At 49.0% G+C, this 15,888-nt stretch overlaps 2 protein-coding genes across 4 annotated transcripts in view; both read left to right on the top strand.

Moving 5' to 3' along the window:
- Nucleotides 1–3,082, top strand: part of HDAC6 (histone deacetylase 6) — a 37,679-nt gene extending 34,597 nt beyond the window's left edge. For both annotated transcript variants that reach the window (XM_083482924.1, XM_083482925.1), the window contains exon 29: nt 1,092–3,082. In XM_083482924.1, the coding sequence (XP_083339050.1) occupies nt 1,092–1,160 (69 nt within the window). In that variant the 3' untranslated portion in view covers nt 1,161–3,082. The remainder of the gene's footprint in view (nt 1–1,091) is intronic.
- Nucleotides 3,083–7,469: 4,387 nt separating this feature from the next.
- Nucleotides 7,470–15,645, top strand: LOC310696969 (LHFPL tetraspan subfamily member 5 protein-like). Of its 2 annotated transcripts, XM_083483207.1 has the most exons (3): nt 7,473–8,716; nt 11,906–12,148; nt 15,510–15,645. In XM_083483207.1, the coding sequence occupies exons 1-3, from the start codon at nt 8,284–8,286 to the stop codon at nt 15,536–15,538; spliced, it is 705 nt and encodes a 234-aa protein (XP_083339333.1). In that variant the 5' UTR covers nt 7,473–8,283; the 3' UTR covers nt 15,539–15,645. The 2 variants fall into 2 exon arrangements, with proteins under 2 accessions (XP_083339332.1, XP_083339333.1); XM_083483206.1 differs by lacking the exon at nt 15,510–15,645 and having other exon boundaries at nt 7,470–8,716; nt 11,906–12,599.
- Nucleotides 15,646–15,888: the final 243 nt, after the last annotated feature.

The following is a 15,888-nucleotide window of genomic DNA, read 5'->3' as shown; positions in this document are numbered from 1 at the left end:
GTGGAATTTTATGTAATTAATGACGTAGTTAATTACTTTTATCATGACATTAACCCACACCACTGATTTCAACACAGAGGCCATTCATTTCAGTGCAAAGGAAACCAGTGCAAATGGGGTAAAAATGTCATCATTTGCAGACTGAAAACAGCTACAGTGAATGCCAATCATATTCACTCGATTGATTTTCTTTCCGGACATGGGATGAATAAGCAAACATGGGCCGTTTCTGTTCTTGTGCCCATTGGAAATTTCCAACATCCCTGTAGGAGGGAGAGTGCAAAGTCCCACCCAGTAAGAAGCTACACTCCTTCAAAGGAATTATTTTCCCTTCATGAGAAGTGAAACAAAACAGCAGCCATGCTTCTTCAGGAAAACATGACTTCTCTTTTCCAGCCCCATCTCCTGAATAATCCTAGGCTTCTGCTTCGGAATAATGGCAGCTGATGCGTCCAAAAAGTGGGAGGTGCTCCAAGTGCCAGGCCCCTCCCACTGCACCTGCCCTCTCTCCAGCTGTGCTGCTAGGAATGTCACTGATTGGCCAGAATAGTTAAACGGAGCCCTCGTGTTCAGCAGCAGCGCCCCTATCGAATACCAGGGCAGGTATGATGAGAGCTGGATTCCAGCAACATCTGGAAGAGCACAGGCTCCTTTTTCCTTGACTACGGCAGGTGCAGCCTCTGTGTTACCTTCCTGACATTTTGGATCGCAACTCCCATCATTTGGAAGGCACTTTCTATGGCTACCCCTAGACTAGGGAGTGAGTCCTATTGCTCCTAATGGGACTACTTTCTGGGTTGACTTCAACCAGGACATCATGCGAGCAGAAGGACTAAGTGCTCACACAACAGAAATCTTTCAGGGCCCTGTCTCCACATTCCCCTAATTTGGGGATTTGTGCTTCCTTCCGCTAGTGGGAGGTGACTGCCCACCCGAGTGTGGTAGAATCCAGTGTGGAGGAATCCTCACCACCAGCAATGCTCTTCATGCCTGAGGTTTTCTTGAATTGTAGTCTGATTTGACACTCTTTTGTGCGTTTATTATCATTATTTTTATTAGTATTGTTCCTTTGGGCTTCTCCCCTCTCCCAGATTCTCTTTGAAGCCAAGAGCCAGGCTCACCGGCTGAAGTTTGGCGTGGACATGGCAGTACCTTCCTAAAGCAACTCCCTTTGTAAGGAGCAGCTAATACAGAATGCAGCACAATCTACCATCGTTTGACCTCACTGAACTGAACCTGATGCTTCAAGGGCTCTTGATGTGCCAAATAATAGTCAGCAATCATCAATGCAATACCACCAGCAGCCACGAATCAAACACCAGCGACCTCATTGCTTCCACAAGGACAAAGAACGTTCCTTTCTGGTGTATTCCACGATTGGGTCCATTTCAAATCAACCTTGGGGATTTCTTCACTTCCGGGCAGAGGTGACTTGCTTTCCCTGTTGCTGAAGAAGCGCATGTTTTTCTTGGAAAGGCAGGCATTTATCTCTGCTCACATTTCCAGAGTCTGATTGCACAACACACCCATTCCATCCTGTCTCAAATTGCCACATATTTTTTCCAAATCACCCTCTCTCCTCCATACTAAAGTTGCTAGGTTGGAGGGAAACCATGCTGAACTGAGAAAGGAGGGATGGTAATAATAATGATGATGATAATTTATTATTTATATCCTGCCCATCTGGCTAGGTTTCCTCAGCCACTCTAGAGGGATGTATTCCTCTTATCTCCTCTCCCCTCTGCCCACCTCCTATTAATCAAGAATGTTTCTGCAACTAGTTGAGACAAAAGCATGTTTTGGGCAAGCGGAATCCTGTGGCTAGGAGAGGTTCATCTCCAGAAGGCTTGAAATATAAACGGCTGGAGGTCCAAGTTCCTCTAAACTGGGTGACATCCCACAATTATATACATATATATATTTGATGAGAGTCTTTGGTTTGCTTGTTCCAAGGTTCTACGGTATTTGGTGCTGCATGTAGCAGAGAACATGCAAGATGCTTGAGAGGATGGCCTAAGGGGTCTTTCTCTCTAGATTATAGAGACAGGAGCATGGGATCTGAAAGGCTCTTGTCTGATGCCGTGAAGGCTATCTTATCATTCTTCTAAGGCCAGATTCTCACATTCTTCCCATTCCTGCCCCATCACTGTATGTGGACTCAAAATTGTGTGTGTGTTTCTCTCTCTCTCTCTCTCTCTCTCTCTGTCTCTCTCTCTCTCTCTCTCTGTGTGTGTGTGGCAGCTCATCTGTGAAGGTGGGTGTAAAATGGGGCCATTTAAAACTCTGCTTTCAGCATGCCAGAGCTACATTATTCGCACACTGTTTCCTGCAGTGTTTGGGCATCCTGCAGTTCTGCTGCAAAAGGAGAATGTGAGAATTGGGCCTTGGTTACTGTGCTTGTGGGAAATGTTTGCTGGGCTGTCGTCTTAAGCAAGGAGCACGGCCAGTCCTTCCAAAGGGCAACCGAGAGCTGTACCCTGGGCAATGAGCGGCAGGGGTGGGCAAATCTAAAAGGCTTTGGCAACCCTGTCTGGCTCAAAGTGGTTCAGAGGAGCACCTTCCTTACTGGATTCCGGGCAACCACAGATTGCCCCTCACCTTGAACTAATAAAAAACCCGAATGGGGCCAGTGTCAAGGTGACACATAACTGTGTCCATAAAAAAAGAGGTTTGAGAAAAGATGGGTTGAAAAGGGCTTATGGGGAGGGTGGGGTGTCAGTTTTATCAGGGCCGGCCCTGGTAAGCTGGGGGGCAGGGGGGTGCCTATAGGGCAGAGATGGGGAACCTGTCATCCTCTGGATATTATTGGGCTTCAGCTCCCATCATCCCTGACCACATTGGCCATGCTGGCTGGGATTGGGGAGTTCAACACAGTTCCCCCCTCTTCCTTGCTAAAGGGGCCGAACTCATACCATGATATAAAGGAGGGGGGGTGGGGGTTCACTGAACCTTTAGAAGTGGGGAGTTAGTTACATTATAGCCTAAAAAAATCCCTTGCATATGATTACTTCCTTTGCCCTTGTTTCTCTGCTCGATTTTATAATCTTTCTAATTATTCAAATAAAGTGTTTCTGTGAATGGAGTGGCTGTGTTTTAGATCTGGGGAGCGGGGACAGATTGCTTGGTCCAATGCTAAGCCATTTAAATTGTGATCCCATGACTGTGCCCTTCTCGTGGGCTGCCAGTGGGGCCATGCCTATGCTCTGCCCACTGGCTGCTAGTGCCCTCTGCTTCCTCGTGACGTACACCCTCGTGACATGTGACCCTTGGGGAGGCTTTGCACACCTGATGACCTGCCAGAGCCTCTGTGTGTAGTAGAAACTCATTCTCTTCCATTTCTGACACATCCCCCCTTGGCCATCTGTCAAAACTATGTGCAGGATGCAGCTGGGGCTGAGGCTGGGGGGTGTTTTGCCAGATGTGTGGGTTTGTCATTCTGCTTCTAAATTTGTATTTATCCCAGTCTGTTCCAGAGATTCAGGCAAGTTTCCTCCACCTCCTTATCCCTGTCCAGCAAATGCCAGTTCACTGGATGCAGCCTTTGAGTAAGCCACGGCAGTTTACAAAAGATACTTGGTTTCACAAATAAAAAGGTAAAGGGACCCCTGACCATTAGGTCCAGTCGTGGCCGACTCTGGGGTTGCAGCGCTCATCTCACTTTATTGGCCAAGGGAGCCGGTGTACAGCTTCCGGGTCATGTGGCAGCATGACTAAGCCGCTTTGGTGAACCAGAGCAGCGCACGGAAGCGCCATTTACCTTCCCACTGGAGTTGTACCTATTTATCTACTTGCACTTTGACGTGCTTTTGAACTGCTAGGTTGGCAGGAGCAGGGACCGAGCAACCGGAGCTCACCCCGTCGCGGGGATTCGAACCGCCAACCTTCTGATCGGCAAGTCCTAGGCTCCATGGTTTAACCCGCAGCACCACCTGCATCCCATAGTTTCGCACATAGTTTGTCACAAAATCCACTTGCAGTTTTTCCAGCCTGGTCCCTTAAGGATCTACTTTTCACCTACCTTCCGGTTATCCATAATGTTGTGTTGATCCACCAGAGTTGGTCCACACCTATATATACCTTTCTGCCTTGGGTGATCTGATGCCGCACTTGGTGAAACCCTTGCTCCAATGATGGAAAGATTTTTGACAGTACCCACTTTTCAGATATAGTTTGAATGGCCTTAACTCCTTACTTACACATTTGTGCCACACATAGGAATTCAGCAGATCATGGAGCTTGGTCTGAGCACAAGAGGTGGGCAGGCTGCATCTTCTCCCTCTGATAGCCTTGGCAAAAACAATAGGATTTTTCGCCTCTTTAATAGCAAACTCTTGTGATCAAAACTTTTGTGGCTCTTAGGTCTGCAGCCTAAGTCATTTGGGCTCAGCAAGTCAATTAGTGTGTGTGTGTGTGTGTGTGTGTGTGTGTGTGTGTGTGTGTTTTAAAAAACACTCCAGACATATTTGTGTTTGCATGATGCCACAAGTTGGTATGTTTGCTGAAAGGTCAGAGGAAGTAGTGTCGTAAATCCCGGAGGCTATGACCCAAACCTCAGGAATAACTTTCTGACAGGAAAATTCCTTCCAGTAGCACCTTAAAGACCAACTAAGTTAGTTCTTGGTATGAGCTTTCGTGTGCATGCACACTTCTTCAGATACACTTCTTCTTCAGGTATCTGAAGAAGTGTGCATGCACACGAAAGCTCATACCAAGAACTAACTTAGTTGGTCTTTAAGGTGCTACTGGAAGGAATTTTTTTATTTTGACTATGGCAGACCAACACGACTACCTATCTATTTCTGACAGGAAGAGCTGTTCAACAGTGGAAGAGATTCTCTTGAAAAGTGGTGGACTCTCCTACCTTGGAGGTTTTTAACCAGAGATTGGGTGGTCCTCTGTCTTGGATGCTTTAGTTGAGATTTCTGCATTGCAGGGGGTTGGACTAGATGACCCTCGGCGTCCCTTCCAACTCTACAATTCTATGATTCTAAGCAGTTCAGCGTTCTTAACATCACACCATCCCCCATATTGCAGGTGAGATGGCGGGTAGAGAGAGACCTCCGTTGCTCCAGCACCACCTACTTGAATGCACGGCAGCGACAAGGTCTTCACAGAGAACTCAGAGCTCTGGCATTTAGGTCTAGCTTTCGCTGTGATGCTCACCTTGTGTCTGAACTGCATCACCACAACTGGCCTCTGACATGGCTAAATGCTTGTCCGTAACAGCTTAAATGGCGGGTGGCGCTGTGGTCTAAACCACAGAGCCTAGGGCTTGCCGATCGGGAGGTCAGTGGTTCGAATCCCTGTGATGGGGTGAGCTCCTGTTGTTTGGTCCCTGCTCCTGCCAACCTAGCAGTTCGAAAGCACGTCAAAGTGCAAGTAGATAAATAGGTACCGCTCTGGCGGGAAGGTAAACGGCGTTTCCGTGCGCTGCTCTGGTTCACTGGAAGTGGCTTAGTCATGCTGGCCACATGACCCTGAAGCTGTCTGCAGACAAACGCCGGCTCCCTCGGCCAGTAAAGCGAGATGAGCGCCACAACCCCAGTCGCCCGTGACTGGACTTAATGGTCAGGGGTCCCTTTACCCTTTACCTTTAATGGCTTAAATTCTTTGTGTGGAGCACTAGAGCCCTAGCAGTCTGAAGCCCAGGCACAGGTGTGTAACTTCTGTGAACTAGAACATTGTACAGTTGTTCTTTATAACATATCATTGCGAAGGTTGCGGACAACTCTCAATCTCTGCCAGGCGGTAGAAGATTCCCAGGAGTCCCAGGCGCTTACCCTGGGGTGAATTTCCACTGGGAATCAAGGTGCGGCAGAGACTGCTGTGCCATTAAGAAATACTACACACATTTACACCAGAAGCTTTCAACGGAGGGTTTAAAGCATTTGCATCTCAAGAGGGTCTTGTTCCCCCAGCACTGCAGCCATCTCCCTGCCTCTGTTGCAATCTGCCAAGATGGTTCTGCCCTTTGGCCCCGCATTGAGGTCTGCCTAGTTCCTTGTTCCCAGAAACCCCCTGGAAAAGAGCAACTCCTCCCCTTCTGTTTGCTATTTCAAGTCTAATTTTAAATGGGCACATTTTTCCTGTGTGACATCACTCCTCCCTCCCCACCTGCCAACCTTGGCATCCCTGTTTTGCACAGACCCAAGGATCCTTCTTTGATGGCCATTGTTTCATAGTTCGCATGTTTGGCAAAAGAAGTGCTTGCAGCCTGTATTTTCCCTCCAATATCCCAAAGCCTAGACAGCATCTTAAAAAGCAGAGACATCACCTTGCCAACAAAGGTCGGCATAGTTCAAGCTATGGTTTTCCCAGTAGTGATGTATGGAAGTGAGAGCTGGACCATAAAGAAGGCTGATTGCCGAAGAATGGATGCTTTTGAATTCTGGTGCTGGAGGAGACTCTTGAGAGTCCCATGGACCTCAAGAAGATCAAACCTCTCCATTCTGAAGGAAATCAGCCCTGAGTGCTCACTGGAAGGACAGATCGTGAAGCTGAGGCTCCAAGACTTTGGCCACCTCATGAGAAGAGAAGACTCCCTGGAAAAACCCCTGATGCTGGGAATGATTGAGGGCACAAGGAGAAGGGGATGACAGAGGACGAGATGGCTGGACAGTGTTCTCGAAGCTACAAACATGAGTTTGACTAAACTGCGGGAGGCAGTGGAAGCCAGGAGTGCCTGGCGTGCTCTGGTCCATGGGGTCATGAAGAGTCGGACACGACTAAACAACAGCAACAACAAATCCCAAAGGTTATCTAAATACTACTGTTTATTTTTATTTTTTTACCATTCACTAACAGACGCAGGTGGCGCTGTGGGTAAAACCTCAGCGCCTAGGACTTGCTGATCACATGGTCGGCGGTTCGAATCCCCACGGCGGGGTGCGCTCCCGTCATTCGGTCCCAGCGCCTGCCAACCTAGCAGTTCGAAAGTACCTCCGGGTGCAAGTAGATAAATAGGGACCGCTTACCAGTGGGAAGGTAAACGGCGTTCTGTGTGCTGCGCTGGCTTGCCAGATGCAGCTTGTCATGCTGGCCACGTGACCCGGAAGTGTCTGCGGACAGCGCTGGCTCCCGGCCTATAGAGTGAGATGAGCGCACAACCCTAGAGTCTGGCAAGACTGGCCCGAACGGGCAGGGGTACCTTTACCTTTACCTTTACCTAACAGACTCTAGCAAGATCTATGACAATACAGAGGTACCTCGGGTTACATACGCTTCAGGTTACATACACTTCAGGTTACAGACTCTGCTAACCCATAAATAGTACCTCAGGTTAAGAACTTTGCTTCAGGATGAGAACAGAAATCGTGCTCTGGCGGCGCGGCGGCAGCAGGAGGCCCCATTAGCTAAAGTGGTGCTTCAGGTTAAGAACAGTTTCAGGTTAAGAATGGACCTCAGGAACGAATTACGTACTTAACCTGAGGTACCACTGTATGGATATACGGTATATGTTGTATATAGGTCGATAATAATATTTAAAAATCTACTGTGCTGCCTGCCCCCTGCTGGAAACGCGAATCCCTTGTCTGCAGAGGACCATGAGAAGTGTCTGTCTGCATTCCCGCATTTTGTAGCCGATGTGCATTTTGGAGGAAAGGGACAGCTATTCTGAGCCCTCTTCCTTCCCAGCCCCAAAGCATCGCTTCTTGTTTTTCCAAGCCAGGAAATGAAAGCGTGCCTCCATCCTCGCCGTGTGGGAGTTCGCCCTGGGCAGGTGGAGGGAGCGCGGAGCATCCTTGCTGAGCGACCGAGCTAGGGAGGCGAGGACGAGGCGGCCAAGTCAACCTGGGCGCCGGGCCAAGTGGCAGCTGCTTTTGCCTCCGTCGCTGGAGGAAATAAATCCGGGTTTGTGGAATGAGGATGGGAAGAGCCGGAGAGCGGCATCTCCCTCCCTCGGCGCCCCGCAAAGGAAGGTAGCCAATCTCGGGGAAGGAAGGAAGGTAGCAGCCCCAGCAGAGGAATGCAGAGAGACTGCGGAGGAAGCGAGCCGAGCAGCCCTCCCTCGCCCCAGAGGGAGCCTGGAACCAGCGACAGGGAAAGCTGCAGCTGCAGGAGCCGAGGAATGCAGAAATTTGCCCAGAGGAGGAGAGGAGCCAAGAGCTGAAAACGAAAGCAGGGCATCCGCAGCCGGAGGAACCGGGCGCACGCTGGATTGCGGCGCAAAAGGGACACGGCGACCCCCCCTTCCCCACTGTATCCTTCTCTGGAAAGCTGCTCCCTCGTGGAGGTTGCCCGGGTGCAAGAGGGCGGGCAGACCCCTTGAAAGAGGGCTGAGCCATGCTGGCAGCCCGAGAAGCAGCTGCGCTCTACCAGACGGACTTTGTGCGCAATGCCAGGGCAGTGGGCGCTCTCTGGGCTGGCTGCACCCTCTGCTTTGGCGTCCTGGAGGTCGTGGTCCTGATCCAGCCGGCGTGGGTGCAGACAGCGCCGCTCACCTACCAGCTGCCCCCCTCCGGGGTCCTTTTTGACCCCAGCGTCAGCGCCGTGGGCTCCTTCGGCCTCTACCAAGTCTGCAAGGAGCGGGATGGCACCCTCCAGTGCGAGGGGTCACTGGTCACCCTCACCCCGATCCCATCCTTCAAGGCAGCCGCGGTCTTTGTCCTGATGGCCCTGGTCCTGGTGATGGGCAGTGTGGCTTCCTTGGGCCTCTTCTGGGTCTGCAGCCCAGGGACTGTCTACAAGGTGTGTGCCTGGCAGCAGCTTTCAGCAGGTGAGAGAGAAGGTGCCTCTCGGTGGGAGCAAATGGCAGCTTTCCTGAGTGCGATGAGAGCAGGCAGGCCTGGGCTACCTACTTTTAGAAAGGAATGGGTGGGAGGGCAATAAGTTCATAGAATCAAAGAATCTTTGATTTGGAAGGGATCCAGGAGTCATCTGGTTCAACCCCCTGAAATGCAGGAATCCATGACAGATGGCCATCCACCCTCTGCTTAAAAACCTCCAAGGAAGGAAATTCCACTGCCTCTTGTGGGAGTCTCTTCTACTGCCAAACACACACACACACACACACACACACACACACACACACACACACACACACCTGTTCACCTGGGGTCATATCCTGCAGAAACCAGCCATGTGATTGTTTGGTAACATATTTAGAAGGCAAACAACAATGTGAGTCACGTGCTGGTGTGACCAACAGACCCAATCCAAGATGAGGCTGTGCACCCACAGCTAGGCTTGATTCTCAATAAGCAGGAGTCTGGTTTTACTCCCCACCTAAGTGGGGTCCCCCAATACTCACCTGCGGTGAGAATAAATCTTGCCTGCTACCCTTGACTGTGGGTTGCCTAGCCTTTACCAACAAGGTCTTTGAGCTGTGGGCTCCTTCCTTTTATCTGCCCAGAATCTGCCCCTATGTTCAGTCTTATTGGGGGATCCCGGATTCTGGTATTTTCTGCATCTTATAAATCTAGAACTCAGAGTCATCGGCTTAAGCAGAATGGGGACAGATAAGAGAAAGTCCTTCTTTACACAACACACAGTTAAACTGTGGCATTCAATCCCCCAAGGCTTTGTGATGGCCACTGACTTGAAGTGGGCTGGACAAATTCATGGAGGAGAAGACTCTCAGGGGCTTCTAGACATGGTGAGCATGTAGTATTACTTCCACTATCAGAGACACATCAGCTCTAAATATCAGATGAAGAGGGGCTTACAAGGAAGACAGAGCTATTCTCATGTTTGGTCAGGCCAATATGGAAGTGGAAGTGAGACAGATAAGAAACCTTAAATAGGTTGTCCTACCATGACCACCAAAATGTATCTGTTTTAGAACGGGCGACCCTCTAGATGCCATTGGCTTCTCAACTCTTAGGCAGCAAGGCCAATGGACAGGGCGGACGGCTACTATTCATGATGGCCATATGCTTCCTCCATTATTAGAGGTACCATCAACACCTTTCCGAATACCAGTCATTGGTATTTTGAATACCTGCCCATTGAGGGACAACAGTGGAGCCACAGCTGGAGAGATCTATTGCCTTCATGCTCTGCTTTGGGCTTCCAAAAAACACCCGGTCAGCCACCTTGGCAAGCCTTTGTTCTGACTCAGCAGAGATTTTCCTATGAACTATGCAAGTTGAGCAAATTTGCATAATTCTCTTCTTTTGCATAATTTAGTCTGCAATTGTCTCTGTTTCTGAACAATTTCTTCTTCTGGTTTTGCTAGCCATGGGGGAGGGGCAAGGAGTTATGCAGGACTCCAGATCCAATTTAACCATCCATCGTTTGAGATTTCTGCAGATGCTGCCTGCACTCCTTCCAGCATATCTTTTGCTGCCCTAAGGGCCAGAAACCTGCTGTAAAGAGTAAAAGCTACTTTTCTTGGAAAACTGAATTCTGTACCCATTACCGTATTCTGTGCTTTTGCCATGTTCCTGCTCAACTGCAGTATACACAGAGCCCTGACTGAGGGCTAGAGTTCCCTTGTAGTGCTCTTGTGCTGCTCCTATCCATTTCAATGAGGCTTCTGCAAGACAACTTCCTGGTGGATTGTGCCCCTTATAAATTAGCAGGAGGGTGGCATCATTCAGATTTCCCCCTCAAGTACCAAAATGTTTGGGGCAAAGGATGGGGTCCTCTCCTGCACCCCCCCAGGATTGGAGTAGGGGGAGAGAACAGTGCTGGCTCCAGAATGCTAAGGTCCGTCAGACATAGTGCCCCTCTTTGAGCTCCCGCGGGTGGCGCTGTGGATTTCATGCTCTTTATTCAGCACATAGTGGTGAGGAGGAATAGAAGTTCCCCCAGAATGTCTGCTTTATATACATTATTTACACAATGGGCCCCACGTGATTGGCTAATTCCGGGATTCTCCTGTAGGCCAATCAGGTTGTGGATTCCCTTCCACCTGGAGCTGGATTGGGTGGCTCCTGTGGACCAATCAGACTGCTGCATTCTGGATCCTATTCCTCTAGGACCAATCAGACTGCTGCATTCTGAAGCCTATTGTTCTAGGACCAATCAAACTGCTGCATTTTGGATCCTATTGTTCTAGGACCAATCAAACTGCTGCATTTTGGATCCTATTGTTCTAGGACCAATCAGACTGCTGCATTCTGAATTCTATTGTCTAGGACCAATCAAACTGCTGCCATTTGGATCCTATTCAACTCAGTACATAACAATCACTGCCATTTTTTTGTACTGGGAGTAGATCACAGTCTCTTGGAAGTTGGACATGCCTGTTCTAGAACATGCTGAGCAAAGTGAGAATTATAGTACTGTGGGGGCAGTGGACCTCTGCTGGTCTTCAGGGTCCTGGCAAAAGCCCAATCTTTCCCCCCTCTGGAGCTAGCTTGGGGAAAGTAGGTCCCAAGGCTATGGGTTAAGCATCAAGATTGGGGGTGGGAATCAGTAGATTATCATCCTATGGAGGTGTATGTGTAATAATAATAATAATATTTTATTTATACCCTGCCCCCCCTGGCCAGAGCCAGGCTCAGGGCAGCTAACACCAGTAAAATTACAGTAAAAACATAAGGGGGGGGGAACCAATTTAAAATACAGGTTAAAATGCAATTTAAAACGCAGCCTCATTTTAAAAGTAGCCCATACATCAAAACCATAAGGGGAGGGAAACATAAGGGTCAGACAGGGTCCAAACCAAAGGCCAGGCGGAACAGCTCTGTCCTGCAGGCCCTGCGGAAAGATGTCAAGTCCTGCAGGGCCCTAGTCTCTAGAGACAGAGCGTTCCACCATGTCGGGGCCAGTACTGAAAAGGCCCTGGCCCTAGTTGAGACCAATCTAACCACCTTGCGACTTGAGACCTCCCAAATGTTGTCATTTGTGGACCTTAAGGTCATCTGCGGGGCATACCAGGAGAGGCGGACCCGTAGGTACGTGGGTCCTATGTGTAAGGACATCAACTTTATTAACTCTGTCTCTCTCTGTCTCACAGCAACTTGTCAGGCTCTTGGCTGCCTGGTTTTCCCAGATGGCTGGGGAGCCCCTGAAGTCAGGGCTCTTTGTGGGCCTCGGGCCAGGAGCTACACCCTGGGTGCCTGCACAATACACTGGGCCTTTACCCTTGCCTTGCTGGGCATAGCCGATGCCCTGGTACTGGCCACCCTGGCTTTCGTCTTGGGGAACCGGCAGGATGCTCTGCTACCAGCAGGCTATGCGCCACCCTCGGGAGGAAGAGGTAAGCAGCAGAATAGCCCCCATCCCCGTTATTCTGGGCAAGGATGGGAGCCAGCAGATGCTCAGATGCGAGGCTGGCAGGAATGTCAGCTGCTGCCTAGCAACGGCCAATGAGACACAAGGATGCATCTGAAATGGGGGAAAGGTGGAGGGGGCTGGAGGCTGCAGCAAAGAAGCCCAGTCTTCCAGGAACCTCTGAAGCCCCTCCCTTTCCTCCAAACCACACAAATAAAACTGGTGGCGATGCTTCTGCTAATGTGTATGTGTGCATAAGTCTCTTGCTTTCTGCCACAAGCTGGGATTAAGGACTCTGGGTTTTCTGCTGCCACCAAAGTGGGGTGGGGGGGGGGATGGGAAGGCGGTAGAGGAGGCACCATTTTCTCCTCATACCCAGTTCCGGTGTTTTTCGAAGCACTATCTAGGTTTCAGTGTAAAGAACTCCGTTGCCTCACTACTGCCACCACCACCCAAAATGGGATTCTGTGATGATGATGATGACGATGATAATAATAATAATTTATTTATACACCACCCAGATGGCTGGGTTTCCCCAGCCACTCTGTGAGTTGCAGATTTGCCCGTATTGCTTTTTTTGTACAATTTCAACTGCTTATAGGGGAAAAGTATAGAGTATACAGAACCCACTCTCAGTGGCATAGCATGGGGGGGCACGGGGGGGGGTGGCGGTTGCCCTGGGCTCAAAATTCTTAGGGGCACATTTAAAAATAAAATAAAAGTAATAATAAATAGACAGTGTGCCCTTCTCACACAGAATAATAATAATAATAATAATAATAATAATAATAATAATAATAATAATAATAATAATAATTTAAAAAAAATAAATTTTATTTATACCCTGCCCTCCCCAGCCAAGACCGGGCTCAGGGCTGCTAACACCCATATAAAAACAAGTTGATTGAAATACAACTTAAAAGCAAGATTAAAACACAACATTAAAACATTAAAATTAAAATGCAGCCTCATTTCAATGGAAACTCAAATCAAAAAATTTTGGGGGGATGAAAACGTCAGGTCTTCACCAAGGCTAACTGTGTTTGCATGGGCAGACTGAGGAGCAGATTTGGGTGATGGCCGGTTGCAAGGCTTTAGAAAGATACCAATCCCCTGTCTTGCTTTCCTTTGTCTTGCTTTCCACCCTGCTAAACGCTCACAGGGTGCTGCAGCTGCCACTTGGGTAGGTCGCGGAGCTATTGCCTCTTTTTTCCAACCTATTGGTGGATGGTACTAAGGGACGCGGGTGGCGCTGTGGGTAAAACCTCAGTGCCTGGGACTTGCCGATCGCATGGTCGCGGTTCAATTCCCCGTGGCGGGGTGAGCTCCCGTCTTTCGGTCCCAGCTCCTGCCCACCTAGCAGTTCGAAAGCACCCCTAAGTGCAAGTAGATAAATAGGTACCGCTTTATAGCGGGAAGGTAAACGGCGTTTCTGTGTGCTGCGCTGGTGCTGGCTCGCCAGAGCAGCTTCGTCATGCTGGCCACGTGACCCAGAAGTGTCTCCGGACAGCTCTGGCCCCCGGCCTCGTAAGTGAGATGGGCGCACAACCCTAGAGACGGACACGACTGGCCCGTACGGGCAGGGGTACCTTTTACTGAGGATACTTGCCTTGCACCGGCCACTGGCAACCCACACCACATCACTGCTCATGCTAGAGGTCTGTGTGGCTTGGGGCACAAAGGGCAGGAGGTCCGCTTGTAGTCAATACCCCCATCTTGGTTGTAACTTGATGCCTGATCCAAGAAGGTGTGTATTTTCTCTGACCCTGCCAAGCCCCACATGAGATATGTCTCAGGATCTCAGGCCTGGCATTAGAGCCACAGGATATTCACCACCAAGCACAGAGAAGGCTCTGCTCAGTTTGGTTCCTGAAGCAGAAAATCTGTAAGCTACCTCTCCACGCTGGAAAAATAAATCGACTAACTGCAGCTGCATACACACAAATAAATTTTAAACAGACAGCTTCCCCCAAAGACTCCTGGCGGGGTATAGTTTGCCCTTACAGAGCTACACTTCCCAGAATATTTTTTTGGGAAAAAACCTATAGCTCCTAGGATTCTTTGGGGCAAGTCATGTGCTTTACACTTGTGGTTTGTATGCAGCCTGACTCTGTGTCTGAAGTCAAGGTCAGCCTGAGAGTTACATAGACTTAGAACATGCAGAAAACCTTTATAGGGAGGAAATGAGAGAACCATTAATTCCTTGCTGGGCAACTGCTCACATCTCCTCCCTCAATACTTGTAACCCTGAACCCCAGCATGGGAGAAACACTTAATTAAAAAATAACCAAAAAAACCCAACCCTGGATGTATGAAGTTTGTCCTTAAAAAATGCCTTTAAAATAGTGGTGGTGACACTGTTTTATATTTATTTAAAAAACCTAAAAACCTAGGAAAAAATAATAACAATCCTAGTATCCTATAAAATAGAGGCAGATGAAATTTGGTATGCTGGAATGTGATGATAATAATAATATTTTATTAATTGTACCCCACCCATCTGGTGGGTCTCCCCAGCCACTCTAGGTGGCTTCCAACAAAGATTAAAAATACATTAAAATGTCAAACATTAAAAACTTCCCTGAACAGGGCTGCCTTCAGATGTCTTCTAAAAGTCTGGTAGTTGTTGTTCTCTTTGACATCTGGTGGGAGGGCATTCCACAAGGCGGGCGCCACTACCGAGAAGGCCCTCTGCCTGGTTCCCTGTAGCTTTGCTTCTCGCAGTGAGGGAACCGCTAGAAGGCCCACGGCACTGGACCTCAGCGTCCGGGCAGAATGATGGGGGTGGAGATCATAGCTGTCAACGCTTCCCTTTTTTAAAGGGAAATTCCCTTATTCCAAATAGGATTCCTCGCAAGAAAAGGGAAAAGTTGACAGCTATGGTAGAGATGCTCCTTCAGGACATTAGCCAATGTGACACTAGCCAAGGCCTCCATACCCAAATATGCTCACAGGGCATGTGCCACAATGCCACCTATGATGGTGTCTGCCTGAGTTCAGAGGGAAGGTTATGGGATCGTAGAACTGTAGAGCCGGAATGGACTCCAAAAGTCATTCATTTGTTGCAGGATGAAGCGACTTGCTCCAGTCAGTAGCACAAGGAACGCAGGACAGATGAGGGCATGAACTATTCTCTGACCAGTACATCAAAGAATTGTAGACTTAGAAGAGGGAACCTGAGGGTCATCTAGACCAACCCCCTGAAATGCAGGAATAAAATGTGTTGGTGGGGTGGGGTGGGGGAATTGGGGCTCTCCTTTGGAGAGCAAATGTCTTGCTTAGGCAGAACCACGAGAAGATCAGTGTCTTTCCAGGTCTTTTTCTTCCCATTCCCTGTATGCACACAGGTGTGACTTCAGCACTGACTCCGGACTGATCTCACCTCCCCAACGGACATCCTTCAGAGTCGGTCGCTCGCCACAACAGAACCCTTTTCTTGCTGTGCCTAGCTGTTGCAATAAAGATATTTTTTATTTTAAAAAATGCTACATTGTGATGCGTTATTAGTAGGGATGTTGGAGAATTCCGCTGGAAACTGAAACAGAAGCAGAAATTGCTGCAGGTTGCATGTTTGTCCAAGTCAGGAACGGAAATCGTGTGAGCAAATATGTCTTTTCTATCAGTGGGTGGGATTCAACGAAGTTGCTGCATTTGCTGAACAAGGTCTGTTGGTGCAACAGGACTTCCATCCCACCAGCTAAATCTTCTCTGGAGGGTGGGTGGGGA

The sequence above is a fragment of the Podarcis liolepis genome (genome assembly GCF_965112155.1).
Source record: "Podarcis liolepis genome assembly, chromosome: 17".
Lineage (NCBI taxonomy): Eukaryota > Metazoa > Chordata > Lepidosauria > Squamata > Lacertidae > Podarcis > Podarcis liolepis.
The sequence above is the reverse complement of the archived record's forward strand: the minus strand, read 5'-3'. Positions and strand labels throughout refer to the sequence as shown.

Bases quoted from the DNA above. Each gene is read 5' to 3' on its own strand.
- LOC310696969 (XM_083483206.1), top strand. From the start codon at position 8,284: ATGCTGGCAGCCCGAGAAGCAGCTGCGCTCTACCAGACGGACTTTGTG. The intron at 8,717-11,905 runs GTGAGAGAGAAG...TCTGTCTCACAG, and splicing joins CTGGCAGCAGCTTTCAGCAG to CAACTTGTCAGGCTCTTGGC.